At 62.8% G+C, this 13469-nt stretch overlaps 3 protein-coding genes across 10 annotated transcripts in view; 2 read left to right on the forward strand and 1 right to left on the reverse strand.

Moving 5' to 3' along the window:
• Positions 1 to 1462, forward strand: part of SAFB (scaffold attachment factor B) — a 36176-nt gene extending 34714 nt beyond the window's left edge. The window contains exons 18-21 of one of the 2 annotated variants that reach the window (XM_019430719.2): positions 10 to 125; positions 332 to 438; positions 862 to 928; positions 1136 to 1462. In XM_019430719.2, coding sequence (XP_019286264.1) covers positions 10 to 125; positions 332 to 438; positions 862 to 928; positions 1136 to 1265 — 420 coding nt within the window. In that variant the 3' untranslated portion in view covers positions 1266 to 1462. The remainder of the gene's footprint in view (positions 1 to 9; positions 126 to 331; positions 439 to 861; positions 929 to 1135) is intronic. The other variant, XM_019430720.2, reaches the window with a different exon arrangement.
• A 2744-nt stretch (positions 1463 to 4206) lies between these two features.
• MICOS13 (mitochondrial contact site and cristae organizing system subunit 13) lies at positions 4207 to 7869 on the reverse strand. Of its 4 annotated transcripts, none has more exons than XM_053898174.1 (4): positions 7708 to 7869; positions 6874 to 6982; positions 6540 to 6591; positions 4207 to 4385 (listed from the first exon to the last, which is right to left on the reverse strand). In XM_053898174.1, exons 1-4 carry the CDS (start codon positions 7734 to 7736, stop codon positions 4222 to 4224), a joined length of 354 nt encoding a protein of 117 aa, XP_053754149.1. In that variant the 5' UTR covers positions 7737 to 7869; the 3' UTR covers positions 4207 to 4221. The 4 variants fall into 4 exon arrangements, with proteins under 4 accessions (XP_053754149.1, XP_053754148.1, XP_019286337.1 ...); XM_053898173.1 differs by having other exon boundaries at positions 6805 to 6982; XM_019430792.2 differs by lacking the exon at positions 4207 to 4385 and adding an exon at positions 5917 to 6154.
• A 74-nt stretch (positions 7870 to 7943) lies between these two features.
• Positions 7944 to 12461, forward strand: HSD11B1L (hydroxysteroid 11-beta dehydrogenase 1 like). Of its 4 annotated transcripts, none has more exons than XM_019430788.2 (8): positions 7944 to 8216; positions 10151 to 10246; positions 10337 to 10467; positions 10892 to 11003; positions 11333 to 11424; positions 11601 to 11694; positions 11863 to 11989; positions 12069 to 12461. In XM_019430788.2, the coding sequence occupies exons 1-8, from the start codon at positions 8195 to 8197 to the stop codon at positions 12262 to 12264; spliced, it is 870 nt and encodes a 289-aa protein (XP_019286333.1). In that variant the 5' UTR covers positions 7944 to 8194; the 3' UTR covers positions 12265 to 12461. The 4 variants fall into 4 exon arrangements, with proteins under 4 accessions (XP_019286333.1, XP_019286332.1, XP_019286334.1 ...); XM_019430787.2 differs by having other exon boundaries at positions 8029 to 8216; positions 11824 to 11989; XM_019430789.2 differs by lacking the exon at positions 7944 to 8216 and adding an exon at positions 8267 to 8552 and having other exon boundaries at positions 11824 to 11989.
• The last annotated feature ends 1008 nt before the right edge of the window (positions 12462 to 13469 follow it).

Consider the following 13469-nt stretch of genomic DNA (forward strand, 5'->3'; position numbering starts at 1 on the left):
CACGTCCAGCATTACCCTGAACGCCACGGGGGACCAGAGCGCCATGGGCGGGACTCCCGGGACGGCTGGGGATACGGCTCTGACAAGAGGATGAGCGAGGGCCGGGGGCTGCCTCCTCCACCCAGGTTTGTGTCCCACCCCCCACGGCACCTGCTGGGGCCTCACACGCCCCTGGCAGGATCGGTGTGTGTTCCTGAGGAGCCCTGGCTCAGGGAGAGAGGATGGGGACCGGGAACACAGAACGCGAAACCCACCTTCCGGAACCCGTGGCGCCTGCTATTCTGAAAGGCGCAGGGGGGGGCACTCCAAATCAGAGGCATCTTTTCCTAAGGGGCAGACGTGACTGGGGGGACCACGGCCGAAGAATAGAGGATGACCGTGCGTGGCAGGGTGCTGCTGACGGAGGCATGGTAGACAGGGACCACAAGAGGTGGCAAGGTGAGGACTGGCTCTCAGCCGGGGACGTGTCTGTCTTCGTGGGGGAGCACCCGGAAGGCTCAGGCTCCGCCTGCTTTACGCCCGTCTTTGCTCGTCTCCCTGCTTCTCGAGGGCGGGGAACGGCTTCCTCTGCTGTCCCTCCTTGGGGTCCTGCTCATTACTGGCTGGATGTGGGGAGGGAGGGGGGATGGACAGAAGCCATCCGGCACGGGAAGACGACGTGGGCACAGGTAGCTCCTCTCTGCCGCCGCTCGGCAAGGACGGCCGGCGTGTGGATCCGCGGGGGCCTGCGGGGTCTGGGTCCACTGGGTGGCTCAGGAAGGGTACTGGAGTCACGGGAGCCCCGCGTCGGTGTCCTCTGCGCTCCACGTGCGCTCCACGGTGCGCAGAGGCACCGTGTGACCGGCATCTCTCGTCTCGCAGGTGGCGAAAGGAGTATGTCCGGGCACTCTGGGCCAGGTCACATGATGAACCGGGGAGGGATGTCAGGGTAAGGTGTTGTGCCGCCCGTCCAGCTCAGCCCTCTCCCCTCTGCACGGTGGCCCGCCTGGGCCACCGGGGTGCAAATAGTCCGGGAGGCGCCCCACCCACCTCCTCCCTCTGCCCGCCGGAGGCGCTGCTCCCGGAACACGGGGGCGTGTGGGGCGGGCCCCTCGGACCCGGGAACGACACGGGAACCGTGTGTGTCGTGTCGTAGGCGCGGCAGCTTCGCCCCAGGCGGGGCCTCGCGGGGCCACGTGATCCCACGCGGCGGAATGCAGGGTGGATTCGGAGGCCAGAACCGGGGGAGCCGCCCCAACGACACCCGCTTCACTCGCCGCTACTAAGCGCTTGGATTCCTGTGTTCTGTCACGTGGCAACAAGAGTATGTTCTGTTAGGAGTTTCTCTTAAACTGTGTACAATAATTTTTTTTATCTGCTGCCATATTGTAGCTCAATACAATGTGAATGTTTTTTTGTGTTTTTTTTTTTTTTTGGTTTTTGTTTTTTTGTAATAAATGTGTTTCTGTTCACATACCCTTTATTTAAAGCGTCGTCTCTCTTCATTTCACGTGTTTTTGTAAGTTGAATCATACTCGGCATTGCTTACTTAGTCATGGTTCTTCCTTCGGGGAAGGAGGGAGGAGGACGGACGGGGGCAGCTTTATTTAAAGGGACCGTTAAGGTTTCCGGAAGCAGTCTGCTGGTGGCGCTCACCTGCCGCCTGCTGAGCCTGCGCCGTTTTGTCCCTCTTCCTCCGGGGCCTCTGATTTACGCCAGAGCTTTCTGTCCCCCGCACCCTGCCTCCCACCCCTGGCTCAACAGGCCGCTGTGCTTTTCTTTTAATCGGGTGAAAGACACATCCCATGAAATTTACCATTTTAACCATTTTTAAGTAGACAGGCCCGTGGCAATAGCGTAGGCACACCGTTGTGCCACCACCACTGACCCCCATCCACAGAACCTTCTATCTTCCCAAACACAAACCCTTATACGCTGCTCCCCAGCACCCACCTTCTACCTCCTGTCCCTGTGGCTTTGACCCCCTAGGATCTCCTGAGTGGAACTGCATCCCGGGGGGGGGATGCAACCCACCCGGTTGGGATGGGAGGTCCAACCCACCCGCGTAGGACACCGGTAGCGCGAGGGAGGCCTGCTGCCGCTTGGTCTGTGGGAACCAACCAAGGCTGGTTGCCCCTCTGGGCTCCCATCTTTGACATGTCCAAGTAGGGTCTGGCCCTGTTTCGGGCCTGGGGATGCCCAACCATTGGGGCAGCCTGGGCTCCTGTCCCCCCACAACCCACAGCTAGGGGGAGACAGACATGAGATCAAGCCCTCAGATGTGGGGGGCCAGACGAACCCCCTCTCCAGAGGGGCTGCAGACGACCCCACGCCAATCGCTGGAACCTGGACATACGGCACCTAACGTGGCCAAGGGGCTTTGCAGATGAGATTCAGTTCAGGACCCGGAGACGGAGAATTCCTTGGGGTTACCCGGGTGGGCCCAGTGCCACCACCAGGGTCCTCACGGGGGAGTGGGGAGGCGGGGGAGCCGGAGACCGGCAGACGACACGGCCGGCTTTGGAGACGAAGCGGCCCTCATCCCAAGGAGTGCAGTGGCCTCTAGAAGCCGAAAAGGCAGGAAATGGATCACTCCCCCTGGAGCGCCCAGAAGGAGCCAGCCCCGTCCACACCTGCATGGTAGCCCAGCGAGACTCGTGTTGATCTGTGGTGCGGTCAACATGGGTTGCATCAAGCCCCTCAGTCTGTGGTCGCTGGTCACAGTGGACACGCGACTGCTACAAACTCCCGAGGCCGTGGTTGTTAGCTGGGATGACCGTCCCCAGTGGGCAGACACCCGGCAGCACCTGGAGACGCCTGTGGCTGTCGGGACTGAGGAGACAGGGTCTGCGGGTATTTGAGGGGGGGGAGGTGGGGGTGCTGCTCGACATCTATGGTGCCCAGGCTGGTCCCAAGCACATGAGATGCTGAGCTGGGGAGACGCGGCCCCGGAGCGGTAAGTGCCATGATGGGACACCCACAGGGCGGTCACGAGGCCCAGACTCAGCCCCGGGGTGGGAAGGAGGGATCAGGGCAGACTTCCCGGAGTAGGCGGAGGCCGAGCTGTATGTGGGCAGGATGAGTAGGAGTCCGGAGGAAGGGTGGCAGGAGGGCTGTGGTGAAAACCAGCTGTGTTGTAGGAAACGGCCCTTTGAGGAGTCTGGGCTCGAGGGGAGGGCAGCAGGGAGCCATAGAAGGTTTCTGAGTAGGGCAGTGACCCGATCTTGGGACATTGGGAAACAGATTGAAGGGGCAGGTGGGAAGACCAGGGAGGTGGTCTCGGCACTGGTGACAGATACAAGGGGACAGAGGAGTTTGGGTCTGGCTGCACGAGGGGATGGCGGAGTCACGAATGGCGCCCCAGTCTGCAGGCTGGTGGCTGGGTCCGTGTGAGCAGGGGGCCAGCAGCCGGCTGACCCCTGGCCCAGGCTGCGGGTACACACCAGAGCTTGTTTCGGGGGACGGCCCCCATCGTGCCCCCGAACACAAGAGCCATCCAGGCAAGCAGGGAAAGCTGGCGGGGGGGCCAACAGGGTAGACGGAAACCTCAGGCTTGGGGAACCTTGTGGGCCATCCCCACGGGGCTGCTGGGAGCCTGGGGGGCCTCGAGCAGCCGGAGCGGCGCCCTGGGGGTATCGGATCTCCTCCGTCAGATGACCCAGCCCCGCTTGCTCTGCGCTCTCTTAACAGGTGCATCCGCCTCGGCCCGTTTCCTCAGCTGCCCTGGGCCTGGCTGTGCGCAGCCGTGGGGGTGGCCGGGTGCTTCCTCAAGCCCTTCCTGCCCACCCAGGCCGCCCCAGGCCACCTCCGCCTTTTCGGAGCCCCCGCTTCACGGCCCCCTCCCCACCTGACACAGGCGCGCCCCGCAGGGACGGCAGTCGCTCCCGTGACCAGCCCTACTGATGCCAGCCGGCAGAGACGCTGCCCAAAGCCCAGAACTCGATGGACCTGCGGGACTCAGCTGCCTGGATGGAGGTGAGGGGCCCCGGAAGGGCCGAGCACGTTCCCAGGGTGGCTCATTAACGACCTGCCTCCAAAGGCTGGTTTCCCTTCCTATGTGCTCTGCTGGGAGTCGTTCAAGAGCGCGGCAGGGTGGCCCTGGCAGGCCTCTCTCCCTCCGGGTCTGCCTCGCCTTGTGAAATGGTGGTGAGGGTAACAGAGGGTCGTGAGGACGCAAGGAGCCTCACGTGACACGTGCTACAGCCCTAGCTTCGCGTGCCCTGAGCACAAACCCTCCAGTTTTCAAAGGCCTTTTTTTTTTTTTTTTTTTAAGTTTATTTTGAGAGAGTAGGGGAGGGGCAGAGACAGACAAAGAGAGAGAGTGAGCATCCCAAGCAGGCTCCACTCTGTCAGCGTAAAGCCCGACGTAGGGCTTGAACTCACGAACCACGAAATCGTGACCTGAGCTGAAATCGAGAGTTGGACGCTTAACCGACGGCGTCACCCAGGCGCCCCACAAACCCTCCAGTTTTCAAAGGCCCAGGATTGGGTCATGGGAGTGAGGCAACTGGAAATCCTGTGCCCAGGGGAGGGCGTAAGCTAACTACCTACTACCTGGGCTCCAGGCGGAAGGAGCAGGGCTTGGACCCGGCCACGCACGCGGGTTTCTCCATCTGTACGATGGGCCCCCCATCTGCTTCCTTCCCTGTAGAAGGGCTCCGTGGATGGGGGGGGGGTCAGGCCAGGGTGCGTTACCGGCCTCACCTCTGAACCTGGGCTTGCTCCCTCCTGGGAGGTCCCAAGGATCAGGGATGTTCCCCGGCCCCACTCGTCCTGCCCTTGCCCTAGACTTGCTCCTACCCCTGCCACGGCCCAGGCAGGATGGGAGGGGCCCACTGGCCACGGGGGGCCCACCTACACTGTTCCTGGAAAGCAGAGTGGCAGGTCACTTTGGGCTCTCCCTCCCCAAACGCACCAGGCCAGGCCACCCATCCACTACCACACTCCTCCCCACACCTCCCGTGGACCTGCGCCAGCTTCTCATCCCCGAAGGGCCTGCAAAACGAAGTGGCTTCTGGTCTCTGCTTTCCTCACGTGTAACCGCTGTCCTCTCCTTGCTCAGGGGCCTAGGGGAGCCCGACCACTAGACCAAGCAACAGAACTCCCACGACTCTCAGGCACGGGGGATCCCATCCCAGCTCAGGGCACCATTACCCAGGCCTGGTCTCCGCTCCTGGAGGAGCAGCCCGGGCCAGTCCCTGCCTCCCACCCAAACCCACGGCCTATTGCCCATCTGGGGCACAGGTTTCCTCCTGCTGCCATCATGGTGGGATGCCCTCGGGGCTGGGAGTATTTTCAGGGTCCACCCTCTTGTCCCGCCGGATGGGGAAGAACACTCTGGTCACCAGGCAGCTGATCCAGGGCAGAAAGGCTTCCCAGGGGTGCAGGGGACGCTGGGAAGGCAGGACCTCTGTGGGCCGGGGAGCCCCCCTCCACTGCAATGACCGTGAAGCCTGCGGTCCCCAGGAATCCCCAGACCATGGGGGATTGAGGGTGGAAAGCAGGCAAGGGAGGGCCAGGACTAGACTAGACAGGGGTGATCAGTGAGCTGAGCCAGTCGGAGATTCGGCGGCCACACGAGCTCCTGGCCACGGAGACAGATGAATTCTGCTCACTCTGCCGAGTCCCCACCTCCAGACCGCCCCACCAGGGGCTCAGCCCTCCGCGAACTGAGGCCCCCAACCTGGGCAGGCCATCAGCACTGGCTCATTCCTGGGCCCGGAGCACTGCCTACAGAGCACCAGGGCCAAGCGTCGGCTCTCAATCCCCACACCAGGCTGGGGACTCAGCGGGCAGGGCCCAGACAGCAAAGGGGTGAACCAATGCCTGTGGTCAGAGTTAAGCTCTGACGAGCCGCTAGGCACCAGAAGCCCAGGTCCCCTCGCTCTGGCACCAGCCGGGCCACCCCAAGCCCCTAGGGCAAGCACACGGGTCGGGAACACTTCCAAAGTCCTTTATTGGGCCAGCAAGGCCGGGAGCTGCCCTTGGCGTGGGGTCTCAGTCCCAGTCTGGAGTCTCCAGCTCTATGGCATCCCTGCCCCTGTTCCTGGCTGGGGCAGGTGGCCTCCTCTGACAGGCTACTTGATTCGCTCCTTCAGGTAGTCCCAGCCCTCCCTGGAGTACTCGCAAGCCTTGGAGGGGGCCGCCGACAGAGCCGACATCACCTTAATGATGCCTGTGGGGAGGGAGGCCCAGTGCCTTCAGCCACAGGGCTCAGCCACCGCTTCCCCGCTCCCCCCGGAAACCCTAGCTCCGCAAGGCTTTGAGAGGCCCCAGTTCCAGCCTGGTCAGTTCCACACGGGGAAACTGAGGCAGAGATGGGGCAGGGCCTCGCCTTGTCTGAAGTCACACGGTGAGCTCCAAAGTGACCTGTCTTCAACGGAGGCTCTATCTTGCTCCCACCCCCCTGAAATCTCCACCCCTTGTCCTCTCTTAGATCTGCAGGGGGTGCACAGAGCAGGAAGGAGAACGATGGAGAGGAATGGCCAGGAAATGGGGGCAGGGGGTGCTGACTGGGGTATCAGGGGCCGCCACCCCCAAGCCCAGGGACCGGGGCCTACCTGAATTCCAGGAGTCGCGGATGTGAAAGTTAAACTTTGGAGGGGCTGGGAGCTGGGAAGAGAGGGGAGAAGGGGCAGGTGAAAAGGGGAGGGCCCAGGAGCCCCAGCCCCCTCCGGAGGCAGCGGAAAGCAGCACAAAGCCCACTGCAGAGAACACCGCGCAGGGCTGGAGGGACCAGGGACCAAAAGCCACCCCAGAACTGACACCACACCCCCCCACGGCCCCCACCCCCAAGCCTTAGCCTCACTCCCAGTCCCAGGGTACCTGGGGTATCTTCAGACCTGTCTGCTCACACACGTACTGGCTGAACTGGTACAGGGCTGGGGGGACTACCTCCTCTGCCTTCTGAAGGACAGCCTGGCTCTTGTCACTTGGCCCCAGCAGCTCCTGGTCATACACCAGGTAGACGGCACCCCCGGCCACACTGCCCTTGATGAGGAACCTGCAGGCAGAGAAGGGAAGGACAGCAGCTCAGTAGCTCATGGGACGCCAGTGGCCACCCTCGGGGCTCCAGGCCCACTTTGGGGAGGAGTTGGACTCCCGGGGCTGCCACAGTCCTCGGAGCGCCACACCTGAAGCCAGGCAGCGGAAGGCACTTTGGAAGCGCAGAGGCTTGCCTGACGCCTACTACGCCCGTTGAGTGTTGTACTCAATTTACCCTGCAAAGCGGAGCTACTCGGCCCCGTTTACCTGGGAAACTAAGTCCCGGAGAGGAACCGTGGGTCACGCGTGATCCCGCACAGAGCACGGAATAGTGAAGACTTAAGACCCCTGACTTTCTGTCTTCCAGCCCCGGGAGGCACGACCCGAGCGCAACCCTCGAGGGGCTTCCAAGGGCCCCCGGTCATTTCTTGTGTCATACGTCGCTCTGGGCACGCGTTAACTTCCTGAAACAGCGCGTGCGGCATTCCCACCTTACAGAGGAGGCAACTGAGGCTCCGAGGGGTCTCGGACACAATCAGGAGGCAAGGGTTCGCTGGGACGCGGGAAGGAGGCGACAGGAGATCTCGGGAAGCCCCTCCCCGCCTGAACCTCAGTTTCCCCATCTGGGCGATGGGGGACCTGACACCACGGAATTCGAAGATCCAGTCGGGAGCAAACCGGAGGGGGTGCCCACCGGCGGGGACTTTTTCGGGGGCTCCGAGCCCGCCCGGCGGCCCCACGCACCTCATCAGCGACCACACTCGGGGCACCATGGTCCCTCGGCTCCGCGCGCAAGGACACTCGACTCGCTCGCCGCTTCCGGTGGCGGCGCCGCAGAGGCCTCTGGGAAACGTAGTCACCCTGGTCGGCCGCAAAGGCCTCCGGGAGTCGAAGTCGCTCGAAGGCTCGGAGACTCCGGAGAGGGACGGCGGCCCTACAGCGAAAGGATTCTGAGAAGTGTGATCTTCAGAGCCCGGGAGCCGTAAAGCTGCCTGGGAAATGGAGTCAGCAGGGCCCCGTGAGGGGCCGGATGGCTCGCCTGGCCGCAAAGACTCCTGGGAAATGTAGTCCCGCCTGGCACAGTCCCGGGGGCGTGAGGGGGAAACAGGTGTCCGGCGTCTAGAATGAGGCCGGAGCGTGACCCAAGAAGATGTCGGAGCCCGGGAGATCCACCCGCGCCCGCGCGGGGGAATAAGGGCCCAGGCCCAGGAAGAGTGTGCCTGCCAGTGAGATGGTCGTCACGGCAACGAGAGGTCGGAATTGTGTGAGGGAAGCTGGCCCTCGGCCACGTGATCTGGGTCGGGGGTGGGGCTTTCGCCCAGGGGGCGGGACCAGGACCACGACTGGGAGGGGGCTAGCCTGGCCCTTGGCCGTTGCCCGGCAACGCCCGGGCGCTAAGTCTCCGCGGCCAGGCCCCTCCCCCTGAGGAGGTGGGCTCGGTGTCACGTGACTCGGGCCCTACGGGAGGGGGAGTGGTCGGGGGCCCGGCCGGACGCGACCACTTAGGGAGGTCCGAGGGGCGCGCGCCTCGTTCCCTGGCCCGGACCCCAGCCCCTCTGCACCGCGGGGAGAAACTGAGGCCCGAGTGGGTAAGTGCGAGGTTGGGAGCGCGCAACACGGCCCGCGTCCTTTTTGTCCAGAGGGGAAACTGAGGCCCAGGGAGGTCAGGGGACCAGTACGTTCTGCGATCGTCTGGTTCCCCCTATTCGTCCCCCATCGCAGGCCGACTGCTTCATCCATCCATCCATCCATCCATCCATCCATCCATCCATCCATCCGCCCAGCCGGCCATTCATCCACCCGACCCCACCTCCCCCTGCGTGGCTGCTGTGGTCAGGGCCAGGGTCGGAAGAGGGTCAGGTTAAGGGTCAGGTTGAGGCGCTTCACAGCCTTTCCCTGGAAGTGAGGAGAGGGGGGGTGGCTGCCGTGACTGGGGAAGGGCGAGGAGTTCACTTTTCTGAGAACTGAGGGAGGTTCATAGACGGGAATGGTGGAAGAGGAGAATGGACAGGCGGGCCAGGGCCCGACCCGCTGGGCATTGTGGGCTGAGGTTAAGATCTTGGTCTCTATGGGGTCAGTGGTGAGCCCTAGGAGGGTTTGGAGCAGGAAGGGGAACATCAGACTTCTTTGGACAAAGATCCCTTTGGCTGCCTGAAGGGGGGGGAGGGAGGGCGTATGAAGATGGGGGAGCCCGGGGGGGGGGCAGCTGCAACTTTGGGGTGGGGGCAAAGGACTGATGGCTGGATCTAGTGAAGATCTGAGGACACCCAACCCCACCATTTCTCAGTTCTGGAAGTCCCCCTCTCTTGTCCTCCTGAGTTTGAAGGATTGAAACCCCAAGATGGGATGGACCTGTGCCTTTCCCCGGGGGGAAATGCATGACCCCCCCCCCCGCCCCCCCGCCAAACGTTAAACACTTGGCCTGTTTCTCTTTCACCTTCTCCCTGGAACGAGTAAATTCACTCCCACAGCTGACGTCACATCTTAACCCTGATGGCATAGGTTCTTGTGTCTCCAACCCAGGCCTAAGACTCCTTCTGGGTGTCCCTTGGCAGAGTCATGTTTCTGCGCTCCCCCAGCTCCTACCCGCAATGTTCCTCCTGTCACTCAGTGTCCATCTGGTGCCTGTTGAGTACCTACTGAGTGTCTGGCACAGTTTGGGGCATTGAGGACCCAAGAGTGAACAAAGCAGAAACAGGTTTCTGTTTCTTTCCTGCCTCATGGAGCACGACAGTCTAGGGGGAGATCAGTTTTGCTCTGACTTTAAAGAAGCGGGAGAGCAACTCATTGGGTTATATTTGGGGAGAGCATTCGGGGCAGAGGGCACAGCCCGTGCAAAGGCCCTCGGGCAGGATGGAGACTGGCTGCTTCCGAGGAACAGTGAGGAGGCAGGTGTGGCAACCGGCAGCGTGAGCAAGAGGGGCTGGTCCTCTGACCCTCAAGGAGCCTGGATATTGAGCAGGGCGAGGCAAGATGTGATTTGGCCCCTGGGGGGAGGGTGAAAGCCCAGAAGAGGCGAGGGGATTGGAGCAGGGGAGCTGTGTAGCCGCGTGACCTGGAGCAGGTGGCGGCTGCGGAGACGGAGAAGCGAGGGCAGGGCCTGGAGCCTCTTCACACAAAATCTCATTGGGGAAATGGGTGCGGCTGTCAGCCAGGCCTGTGCCCGCCACCCTCTCTCCCGCCGCAGCCCCTGCAGCCCCGGGGAGGGCCATGAAGGTACTGCTCTTCACCGGGCTGGGAGCCCTGTTCTTCTCGTATTACTGGGATGACAACTTTGACCCTGGTGAGTGCCTGGGGGGGAGGGGGGGAGGGAGGAATCTGGCCAGCTGTCCGGTGCACCCCCAGGGTTGACCACCCCCCCCCCCACTGCCAGCCAGCCTCCAGGGAGCCCGCGTGCTGCTGACAGGGGCCAGTGCGGGCGTCGGGGAGGAACTGGCATATCACTACGCCCGCCTGGGCTCCCACCTGGTGCTCACTGCCCACACGGAGGCCCTCCTGCAGAAGGTGAGACATCCCATTTCCCGTTTGGTGGCCGGGTGGGCGTGGGTGGAAAGCGGGGCCCGGGCCTACTGAAATCCTTGCAACGGTCCGGGCTTCCCGTGTGACCTGAGGCCAGTTGTTTAACCGCTGGGCCTCAGTTTCCTCATTTGCAAACCGGAGACAATAAAAGTACCTTCTCGTGGGTTATGGTGTTGGGTTGGTACAGTGACACAGCGGGGGTAAAACCGGGAGGGTTCCTCGGTCAGTGGGCGGGTGGGTAGTGTCCACAGCCTGTGCTGAGTATTGAGAATGAATGATGGTGGGTGTTGACGCTCGGGGTAGGGGAGGGGGCTTTAGGCTGGGGCCCCAGTGGCCTAGCCGGTGGCGGGGCGTGGGGGTGGGGGCCGGCTGGGGCGGACGGGCCCACGGGCAGCTCTGGCCCCCCCAGGTGGTAGGGAACTGCCGGAAGCTGGGCGCTCCCAAGGTCTTCTACATCGCTGCGGACATGGCCTCCCCTGAGGTGCCCGAGCGCGTGGTGCAGTTCGCGCTGGACAAGCTGGGTGAGGGGCGGGGCCTTCGGGGCAGGACCCGAATGGGGTGGGGCCGTGGTAGTCGGCGGGTGGAGGTTTACGGGGCCCGGGGCGTGGCCAGGGGCTGGAACTCTGGACCGGGCCTTATAGGATCAGGGACGGAGCCTGGCAGGATGCAGGGAGGAGGGCCCGGTCTCTTTGCTATTAGGCGGGGCGCCACCCGGGGCCGAAGTCACTGGGTCGGCGCTCTGGCCGAGGCGTCGCTGGTTCAAGGCGACGGCGCTAGGGGCGGGGTCTCTTCGGGCCCAGGGGCGGAGCCTCAAGGACTAGCTCCTTGCTGATGGGCCTCTCCGGGCCAGGAGGACTGGACTACCTCGTGCTGAACCACCTCGGCGCCACCCCGGCAGGCTCGCGGTCCAGGAGCGTCCAGGCGACACGCTGGCTCATGCAGGTGCTCCGCCCCTCCGCGGCCGGCGCCCCGTCCCTCCGGTCCCCAGACTCCACCCCCTCCTAAATCCCCACCGCGGGCCCTGCCCCCCGCCCGAGGCCCCGCCCACGCCTCAGAGCCCCGCCCCTTCCGGGCTCGAGTTTCTCCGCGGTTCGGTGACTCGCCGTCGCCACCTCCAGGTGAACTTTCTGAGTTACGTGCAGCTGACTTCGTTGGCGCTGCCCAGCCTGACGGACAGCAAAGGCTCTCTGGTGGTCGTGTCCTCGCTGCTCGGTGCGTGCACGCGGGGCGGAGAGTCGGGAGGCCACAGGGCTCGATGCGGCCGAGCCCCAGGGCAGGAAGGCCCCCTGGAGGAGAGGGAGCGGCGGTGGTCACTCAGCTGCTGCCCTCCCGCCCTCCTAGGCCAGGTGCCCACATCCTTCTCCCGCCCGTACTCGGCAGCCAAGTTCGCCCTGGACGGCTTCTTCGGCTCTCTGCGGCGGGAGCTAGACGTGCAGGACGTGAACGTGGCCATCACCATGTGTGTCCTGGGCCTCCGGGATCGCGCCTCCCCCGCCGAGGGAGTCAGGTGAGGCCCGGGGCCATCAGGGGCAGGGGCAGTGAGGGGCCGCCCAGCCGCAGTTTCCACCGCACCCTCCTGTCCCCAGGGGCGTCACGAGGGCCAAGGCGGCCCCGGGGCCCAAGGCGGCCCTGGCCGTGATCCGCGGCGGCGCCACACGCGCCCCCGGCGTCTTCTACCCATGGCGCTTCCACCTGCTCTGTCTGCTCCGGGGATGGCTGCCGCACCCGAGGGCCTGGTTCATCCGCCAGGAGCTCAACGTCACCGCTGCCGCTGCTGCCTGAGCTTCTGCGGGTGGCACCCCTTCAGCTTCCCAGAGGGGAACCCTCTATCCAGCCGTCCCTGAGCGGGGACACGAACCGAGACACCTCGGAGACGGTGGCCGTGGCTCAAGACAGAGTCATCAAGACAGAAAAGGAAAACCGAGAAACACTACCAGCACCTGGAAACACGGTCACCTCTCCCGGTGTGCAAGTGCTGATCGTGTGCCAGGCACCCTGTCAGTGACCTGGAAGGCATGACCTCAGCCTTCCGGGCCACCACTGATGACATGGTTGCTGCTTCCATTTTGCAGACAAGAAAACTGAGGCTCAGAGAGGTGATGCGACTTTCGCCACGGCCCTGGCCGTGTGAAACAGGGCACACCACCCCTGAGCCACCCTGGGAACCCTATCCGTCTCCCACCTGGATCCTCTGCAGCCCTGATCTCTTCTTTCCACTCAATTTTGGAGCATTCCCCTACCGTTGCCCCAAGCAAGGGACAGCCTTGAAACTGTCCACCTGCTGATGGGTTCTGAGGTGGGGGAGGAGGGAAAGAACGCGTTCTGGGCTGGACCCAGCCTCCTGTTTCATTATAAAAATCCTTCTACCCTTGCACACGTGTGTTCAAATTGCTTGGTCCTTCCAGTTTGCTGGTGGCAGGTGGGTCAAGAGGAATTTGTGTATGGGGACCAGACTTCTCAACCCTATTTTAGGGAGAAATGGAGGCGGAGAGAGAGGTAGCCCTTGCCTAGCAAGTCGCTGGTGAAAGGAAGGGTACTGACTGGCACTGAGGTTGTATTTGCAGCATGAAGTACAGGGTTTGCACAGCAATAATGATAATGTGTATCAGGCTCTAAGCCCTTGGCATTGCTGATCTCATGGCATCATCACAATCTGAAGCTGGTGTTGCCACTGTTCCCATTTCATAGGTAAGGAAATGTGCTTAGAGAGAGGCTGGACGTCCGTGGCAGGAGCTGGGATTCTCTACCTGCACATCACTGGTATTTATATCAGTTAGTGAAAACGTGACGCCTCCTCTCCCTAAAATGATAGATTAGTGCACTTGCAGAAGGAAAAAGCAACTATACAAATAAAAACTGTAGAACAAATACAATGTTACAATAGCTGTTGGCTATGCAGGGCTCTAGAATGAGCAAGGGTTACAAGGGTTAACCCCCAAACAGATCAGCCCCAAACTGGGACCATCATTTGGGGGTAAGTAGAAGTG

Source organism: Panthera pardus, unplaced genomic scaffold (assembly GCF_024362965.1).
Source record: "Panthera pardus isolate Hobbes unplaced genomic scaffold, ASM2436296v1 HiC_scaffold_8, whole genome shotgun sequence".
NCBI lineage: Eukaryota > Metazoa > Chordata > Mammalia > Carnivora > Felidae > Panthera > Panthera pardus.